Source organism: Chanodichthys erythropterus, chromosome 24 (genome assembly GCF_024489055.1).
Source record: "Chanodichthys erythropterus isolate Z2021 chromosome 24, ASM2448905v1, whole genome shotgun sequence".
Classification (NCBI taxonomy): Eukaryota; Metazoa; Chordata; class Actinopteri; order Cypriniformes; family Xenocyprididae; genus Chanodichthys; species Chanodichthys erythropterus.
This window is the reverse complement of record NC_090244.1, coordinates 16327423-16336566: the sequence shown is the minus strand read 5'-3', so window position 1 is coordinate 16336566 and position 9144 is coordinate 16327423. Positions and strand designations below refer to the sequence as shown.

The following is a 9144-nucleotide window of genomic DNA, read 5'->3' as shown; positions in this document are numbered from 1 at the left end:
AAATTTAGGTTAAAAGTTAGTTGTATACTTTCCTAATGTTTTTTTTTTTTTTTTCTTTTCCAGCGTCATTCTGTAGACTTAAATATTTCCTACATAAGTTTTAGATGTAATATTAAAAAACAAATAGTCTAGTAGGCTATTTATAGCAAATTATATGTTGCATATTATTCAAATAGCAATGTACTTACATTTGACGGGGTAGGAACGATCATCTCAAGGTAGGAAATATTTAATCGGTCTTTGTAGTAACCCGGACACGTTTCGATGAACACCTGAACTGATTGTACACAAATGTTCAACGCTTTGAAGAACGAGCTAAACTGACGCGAAGCGAATGTGTGTAAGTATTTTTGAAGTTGCTAATGTTTGGGACAAAGCTATCAGGTCATTAAAACAATGATTATAAACATGTCTCTGTCTAGGAAGTCTGCAAATCTAAGTATACTAACTAGATGTTATCAGTCTATTTCATCAAACATACTTATGCATTTTATAATATGGCTCTCTATATGCTCATCTTACTTTTGAAATGATTGGGTTTAAAAACTGACCCAAAACCACATTCCAGAATGAAATAGGAGTGCTATCCTAGTTATATCTAAATATAGTTATTTACTAATTTGACCTGAAGATGGCAGCACAATCCTTCTGTAGGTATTTGTGAAACTGGGAGAAAAATGTCCTTCTAAGGTAGTTACTAAAGCCCACGGACGTCATGTGTTTTGTCTTGCAGATTTGAGCTTTTGATGAGTGATAAAAGGCAGCGCGCGAGGGTCCAGGGCTCCTGGGCCAAACCTCTTCACAAACCACAACAGCCAACTGGTATGACAACTCTCCAAACATGTACCTATTGTAATACACGTGGAGCAAAATATCTCTCTTATGTTAAAGATATCAGAATGCTTTTGTAATGACATTAAATTAAATTTACATAATAGCATCTGTTTAGTATTCTTCAGTCTTGGGGGAAAAAAGTGATTTCCAGGCCTGAAAAAGTCATAGAAATCGATAAAATGAAAAGTGATTAAATAAATCATTTTTATTTGTATGGTTTTTACTGTAAATGGTTAAACCTTATGCAATTTGAAAAGTTGTGGAAAGTCATGGAGATTAATAATATCTTAAAGTCATTGAAACGTTATTAAACAAGTGATTTTTTTTTGTATTTAAAGGTGCCCTAGAATTAAAAATTTAATTTATCTTGGCATAGTTAAATAACAAGAGTTCAGTACGTGGAAATGACATACAGTGAGTCTCAAACACCATTGTTTCCTCCTTCTTATATAAATCTCATTTGTTTAAAAGATCTCCGAAAAACAGGCGAATCTCAACATAACACCGACTGTTACGTAACAGTCGTGATCATTAATATGTACACCCCCAATATTTGCATATGCCAGCCCATGATCGAGGCATTACACAAGGACAGCCAGTATTAACGTCTGGATCTGTGCACAGCTGAATCATCAGACTAGGTAAGCAAACAAGAACAACAGCGAAAAATGGCAGATGGAGCGATAATAACTGACATGATCATTGATATCATGATATTTTTAGTGATATTTGTGAATTGTCTTTCTAAATGTTTCGTTAGCATGTTGCTAATGTACTGTTATATGTGGTTAAAGTTACCATCGTTTCTTACTGTATTCACAGAGACAAGAGCCGTCGCTATTTTCATTTTTAAACATTTGCAGTCTGTATAATTCATAAACACAACTTCATTCTTTATAAATCTCTCCAACATTGTGTAATGTTAGCTTTAGCCACGAAGCACAGCCTCAAACTCATTCAGAATCAAATGTAAACATTCAAATAAATACCACACTTACGCGATTAGACATGCAGCATGACGAGCATTTTGAGGGTTATATTAGCTGTGTGAACTTTGTTTATGCTGTTAAAGGCAAGCGCGAGCTCCGTGGGCGGGGAGCGCGTGATTTAAAGGGACCGCAGCCTAAATCGACTCATAGTTAATGATGCCCCAAAATAGGCAGTTAAAAAAATTAATCTAAAAAATCTATGGGGTATTTTGAGCTGAAACTTCACAGACACATTCAGGAGACACCTTAGACTTATATTACATGTTTTAAAAAGACGTTCTGCGGTACCTTTAAATTAAGTGATTAGTTTTATTTATATGATTTGTATATATGTAAATGATCAAATGATTTTTTTTTAAATCCTTATTCAGTAATAGTGAACGACTCAAAGTTGTGGAAAAGTCATATAAATTACTAAAATCAAAAAAAAAAAGTAATGTAAACATTTTTAAATAAATGAAATCCAGTGATTAAGTAAATGGCTATGACATAACTTATTAAATAAATGATTGTCCAAAATCCTTAAGCAATAATATCAAATGAGTTAAAAAGTAGTGAAAAAGTAATGGAAATTAATAAAAGTCATGGAAACTTTATTAATAAATGATTATCTATTTAAATTAAGAGATTAAGTAAATGGTTATTATTTTTAACATAAATGATTAAATAAACAATTTTCCAAAATCCTTATGCACTTAATGACTTAAATTATGGCACTTAGGCCCGGTTTCACAGACAGGGCTTAGCCTAAGCCAGGATTAGACCTTTGTTCAATTAGGGCATTTAAGTAGCTTTTATAAACTTACACTTTAAAAAAAAAAAAACATTACTGGTGTGCATCTTGAGACAAAACAATGGCACTGACATATTTTAAGGTATGCCAGTACAAGTTACTTTCAGTTAAACATGCATTTTAGTCTGGGACTAGCTTAAGCCTTGTCTGTGAAACCGGGGGTTAATGACTTAAGTTAAACATTTGATTATATGACTTGAAAAGTCATGGAAATTCATTGTTCAAAAGAACCTGGCATAGCCACACTGTGAACATTTTCCATTACCCAGTACAATCATCATAAATAGATCATTTACATACACTTAAATACAAGGGTCAGAGAGAGGATGAAATGTTATATAAAACTAAATTACGTGGCTATTTTTGTGTCAAAAAACATTGACTAACTTTATAAATGGACTTCAAAAGACAAAACAGCCAATATAGGTGTAGTACAGTGTATCAATGTATTGTTTTCTGTAGTCTGTTCATTTTCTAAATGCTTCTTTAATTTAATATTATTTGTATTTTATGTTTCAGCTCAAGATGCCCAGTCAGGGTCATGGAAATACGGACCACGATCATTTGAGTTTAATCAGCCAGCTGATGTACGAGCCATTCTGTATCTTTTATATGCTGTTTTCTTGGACAGCACTCACATCTGAGTGTCTCTAATTTATCCTGTGTCTTTTTGTCAGCCCATCAGAGAGATTCCAGCAGAGAAAGTGATCGAGTGAGTGACTCAGTCCCAGGAACTTTCAAGCAATAAAACCCTGTTGATTGACATGCCACATATATATTCACTGTGTTGTTGTTTTTTCTTTTTCTCAGAAACGCTGGGGACTATGAGATTAGTCGGGGGCCTACTGGAGTGTCCCGGTAAGAATACTTAGATTTAAAGTAGTGTAAACTGGCAAAAAAAAAAAAAAAAAAAATCACCTTCAAAAGAACATTTCCTGCATTTAGGTAATGTTTACTGTGTTTCTGCCCAGACTGCGGCTCATACCAGGGTTTCTACAGCAAGAAGAGGCAGACTGGATGTTTAGTAAGCTGCTCGCTGAACTGCCCTGGTCACAAAAGACCAATTATAGGATGATGGGTAAGTTTTATGTTGAAGTACTGTAAATTGGGGAGGGGGAAATTGTTTTAACCTCTGGAGATTATGTCCAAGATTAACCCTGTAAAGCCTGACATATGAAATAATAGTCATAAAATAAAATTTTTTGAAGTGGAACAGTTTATTGAATCTTAAAGACATCAAAAAAAATTGATGCATCAGGCTTTTTTGGCTCAATAGTATGATATAGTGAGAATATGGAGCTCATACTCGAGGAGGAAAAAGCACCTTAATTATATTCAGAGGCCCAAAGTGAGCAAAAACATGCAATTTGGTGCATTTGCTGATATTTATATGGTCAAAAAGAAGAATAAAGCAGAATACTTGCATAAAATGCATATTATCTTCCAATAATGTGTCTTCGTTAGATTATATTTAAATGCTTAGTTTTATGATCAAAGATCTGTAGTTTTCATTGTAGGAGCGAAACATATAATGCAATGCAATACAATGATGATTGAGAGATGAACATTTCTCAAAAGCCTGATGTATCATATTTGATATACAAATTTTAACATGATTTTTCTAAAAAAATGGTGTATGGATAATCAAGTAAAAATAAGTTGCTTCAGTCCAGTGAGTGTTCGTCTTGAATTAATAACAATAATAAGGCTATTCTTACATTTACTTTATAAAAATCAGTTTATTCACAGCTAAAAGACGCAATGACCTAAGGGTGGAAATTTTTATTAATTATACTAAAAGGCCTTTTACTTACTAAAAACATATAAACATCAGATGACAGAAGGCATGTAGTAGATTGTGTGCAACATTTTTTAGCAGTGTTGATCATGTTAATAATTTAATTTAAGGCGCCTGTTAGAAGTTTGTCTATCAAATATGACGGACAGTAGGCTTTGTAGAGCAAAAAGTGAGTCAAACTCTTTTAAATGTCCAACATAACTGAACATTATGCACTAACACATCTTTGCCTTTACTCAAAAAGTCATAAAATAACACTTAAAGGCACAATATGTAAGATTTTTGGATTGAAATACCCAAAAAACACTAGAACAATGTTATATATTTTGTTGACTTGTGTACTTACATTATCCCAAATGTTTCCAAGAATGTTTAAATCCAGAGAAATAAGCAATTTTATCCAGCACTCGGGACGTGTCCCTGCGTCGCCTACCACTGATATCATACCCACGTTGCCCTCGGTTTCCGGTTTTATTTTGTAGAAACCATGGAAACACCAAGACCCTTTAATATTTTATGTGTTTTATTAGACAGGTGAGCAACTGTTTGGTTACATTTATAGACAGAAAACGAATCATTGTTATATAGCTCAACACAGTAAGTCTTAGGCTGATTTATACTTCTGCGTCGAGTGTACGCCGTAGGCTGTGCGTAGCACGCGTAGCATACGACGTAGCCTGACGTGCACCTCTTCAAAAATGTAACAACGCGTCAATTCTATGCGGACCGCAAGCGCTCTGATTGGTCTGCTAGAACCCCTCCCTCGGGTCAAATAACTGGCGCAGAGCACTTGGAGAAGAGCGAGCACTTTCAACTTCACTATGAATGAAAAAACACTGCAAGGACACATGCAGAAAAACTGCAACAAAAGTCATTACCCATTTGCTGCTTCTCTGCCGTTTCTGTTTGTAAGCTTCTCTGACAACGTACATGACGAGCTGATTCTTCTTCGGCTTTTGTTTTGATACTCAACATGACCGCGGACACTGCCTCCTAGTGGTCTGCATGCACGTCGACGCGGACAACGACGCAGAAGTATAAATGAAAACAGACGCTTAGGGTGCGATCACCCTTGTCATGTTTGGTTCGATTAAACCGAACCCTGGTGCGATTGCTCGGATAGTGTGGTTCATTTGACCATATGTGAACGCTGCCATCCAAACCCTGGTGCGCACCAAACAAGCGGACCGAGACCGCTGAAAAGACGGGTCTCGGTCCGCTTCCAAACGAACTCTGGTGCGGTTCGAATGATATATGAACGCAACACGGACCAAAGACATGTAACCGAACCAAAAACAGGAAGACGAGACCCTAAAAAGGACAATCCTCACGCATGTCGGTTTTTCTCGTCCTAGACGCGAGTTTGCCCATCACAGGCATCAGACGCGCGTCTTCACACAGCAGATCATTTGTGTGTGTGACGGATGGATTCCCGCCGGTGTTTTGACTACTTTACACATTTTATAAGCTCTTCACGAGTTCCCAACCGGCCAAATACTATCACATGCAGGTTACGCACCGCTACACACACACAACGAACGCATTTACCTCAGAAAACAGCACTCTTTTGGATGCTCGGTAAGTTCCGTCTCAAAATAGGCAATACGTCATAAAATCCGACCAATCACGTTGTGCATGTATCCCTATGCCTTTAGGTTCGGTATCTTTTGGTTCGGTGATAAAATTGCCAATCTGAACGCTAACCGGACCAGGACTAAATGTTTTTTTTTTTCTTGGTCCGGACCAAATGAACCAAACGAACCGAACTACAAGTGTGAACGCACCCTTAGCCTATGGCGCAGCGGCTCCGGCGTAGGTCCGACGCTGAAGTATAAATCAGCCTTTATTGTTTAAATCTTGTTTCCTTTATTTACCGCGAGTACCATGCTTTACCATGCCTAATATCGATCTAGTTTACTGCAGTGTGAATCAAGTTTCTCATAGTAGCTGCCGAGTGAATGCACAGAGTAGCACTATAAAAACTTTCAACACTCAAATGTATCTAATATGTGACCCAGGACCACAAAACCAGTCATAAGGGTCAATTTTTTGAAATTGAGATTTATACATCACCTGAAAGTTGATAAGCTTTCAATTGATGTATGGTTTGTTAGAATAGGACAATATTTGGCCGAGATACAACTATTTGAAAATCTGAAATCTGAGGGTGCCAAAAAATCAAAATATTAAGAAAATCCCCTTTAAAGTTTAAATCGCCACTCACAAAAATACATTTTTGATATATTTACGGTAATCTTTACTTAATATCCTAATGATTTTTGGCATCAATTAAAAATTTATCATTTTGACCCATACAATGTCTTGTTGGCTATTGCTACAAATATACCCGTGCGACTTATGACTGGTTTTGTTGATCAGGGTCACATATGATAAAACAGCTCTGCTTTACCCCACATACGCTTGACCGGAAGAAGTGGAAGCCGCCATCTGCGACATAATAAAAGCTCCACTGCTCTCGAGGCGTGTGTCACGCTCGTCTCCCAACGGCTTTCAGTCACACTCTGCTTCATACTACAGTAATTTTAACAAATCTTTAAAACATTAGCTATTTTAATTAGCTATTAAAACATTAGATTACAAAATCAAAAACTACATAGTGTGCCTTTAATTTCAACATTTGCTCTTTCTATTCAGTTCAATGCAAAGCCAAAAAAAAAAAAAAATTCATGTAGTTTGAACACAAATTATTTAAGTTAACCTCAAATTTTACATATAAGTGGACTGAATAAAATGTTCAGCAATTGTTTTGATTTAGCTCATTTCAATAAAACAAATTGAAAAAGCAGCAAAAATCATTTTTCATTTTGAGCCTTGGAGCTAATGTGGGAAAACGAGTTCGAATCTGACTCAAGACCAAAACGGGAGAATGAAAATAAGCATGTGCATGTTCTTGCACACATATGATGACATTATGCATCTATCCCACTCAGACGTGTTCACGACGTGAGCTTCCCACAGTGACTCACTCTTTCCAGTCCTTCTTCATCAGTAATTTGGCAGGAATGCCACTGCCTCCAGTTCCCTCGTCTGTTTACCTTCTCCAGGACCGACATCATTTGAAAAAGCCCCAAATATACCAAATGTTTAAACATTTGCTTTGGATCAGGAGTAGTTCACTGTGACTGTGACTGATCAAGACTTGTTGTGACGAATATGTTCTGGTTCCGTGAACTTTCGGCCCTTATTTGGTACGCTGAAGATTGACACATCATCATCATAGTCCGTATTTATTTATATAGCGCTTAATATAATACAGACTGTTTCAAAGCAACTTCACAGTAATAGATAGGAAAATAACAGTGATGTTGCAAAATTCATCATTTATTAAAACAAATTCAATTTCAGCTGTAAAGCAGATCTACAGAAGACTGTTCAATGTTGATTCAGTTCAGTATCAGTTGTCAATGTTAGTTCATCAAATTTGAAACGCACTCAATTCAGCTATAAGCAGCTCTACAGAAGACAATAATGTCATTATTCAGCTCAGTTCAGTTCAATGTGGATTCAGTTTGGTTATTCAGCTCAGTTCAGTTCAGTGTTGATTCAGTTCGGTTATTCAGCTCAGTTCAGTGTTGATTCAGTTCGGTTATTCAGCTCAATTTAGTTCAATGTTGATTCAGTTCAGTTATTCAACTCAGTTTAGTTCAATGTAGATTCAGTTCGGTTATTCAACTCAATTTAGTTCAATGTTGATTCAGTTTGGTTATTCAGCTCAGTTCAGTTCAATGTTGATTCAGCTCAATTTAGTTCAATGTTGATTCAGTTCGGTTATTCAACTCAATTTAGTTCAATGTTGATTCAATTCAGTTATTCAACTCAGTTTAGTTCAATGTTGATTCAGTTCGGTTCAATAATAGTCCCAATGTTGCAAAATTGATCAATTATGAAACAAATTCAATTTCAACTGTAAAGCAGCTCTTCAGAAGACAATAATGTCATTATTCAGTTCAGTTCAATGTTGATTCAGTTTGGTTATTCAGCTCAATTTAGTTCAATGTTGATTCAGTTCAGTTATTCAACTCAGTTTAGTTCAATGTAGATTCAGTTCGGTTATTCAACTCAATTTAGTTCAATGTTGATTCAGTTTGGTTATTCAGCTCAGTTCAGTTCAATGTTGATTCAGCTCAATTTAGTTCAATGTTGATTCAATTCAGTTATTCAACTCAGTTTAGTTCAATGTTGATTCAGTTCGGTTCAATAATAGTCCCAATGTTGCAAAATTGATCAATTATGAAACAAATTCAATTTCAACTGTAAAGCAGCTCTTCAGAAGACAATAATGTCATTATTCTGCTCAATTTAGTTCAATGTTAATTCAGTTCGGTTATTCAGCTCAGTTCAGTTCAATGTTGATTCAGTTTGGTTAATCAGCTCAATTTAGTTCAATGTTGATTCAGTTTGGTTATTCAGCTCAATTTAGTTCAATGTTTATTCAGTTCGGTTATTCAACTCCAATTTAATTCAATGTTGATTCAGTTCGGTTCAATAATAGTCCCAATGTTGCAAAATTGATCAATTATGAAACAAATTCAATTTCAACTGTAAAGCACCTCTTCAGTAGACAATGTCATTATTCAGCTCAGTTCAATTCAATGTTGATTCAGTTCAATTCAGTAACTTTGCAGTTCATTAAATGCATTCAATTCAGCTATAAGCAGCTCTACAGAAGGTGATAGTGTCATTATTCAGCTCAATTCAGTTGAATTCAT

At 35.6% G+C, this 9144-nt stretch overlaps 1 protein-coding gene across 2 annotated transcripts in view; it reads left to right on the top strand.

Moving 5' to 3' along the window:
• The first annotated feature begins 250 nt into the window (after positions 1 to 250).
• alkbh3 (alkB homolog 3, alpha-ketoglutarate dependent dioxygenase) overlaps positions 251 to 9144 on the top strand; it is a 28689-nt gene continuing 19795 nt past the window's right edge. For both annotated transcript variants that reach the window (XM_067379232.1, XM_067379231.1), the window contains exons 1-6: positions 251 to 340; positions 734 to 822; positions 3136 to 3203; positions 3294 to 3328; positions 3427 to 3474; positions 3588 to 3694. In XM_067379232.1, the coding sequence (XP_067235333.1) occupies positions 747 to 822; positions 3136 to 3203; positions 3294 to 3328; positions 3427 to 3474; positions 3588 to 3694 (334 nt within the window). In that variant the 5' untranslated portion in view covers positions 251 to 340; positions 734 to 746. The remainder of the gene's footprint in view (positions 341 to 733; positions 823 to 3135; positions 3204 to 3293; positions 3329 to 3426; positions 3475 to 3587; positions 3695 to 9144) is intronic.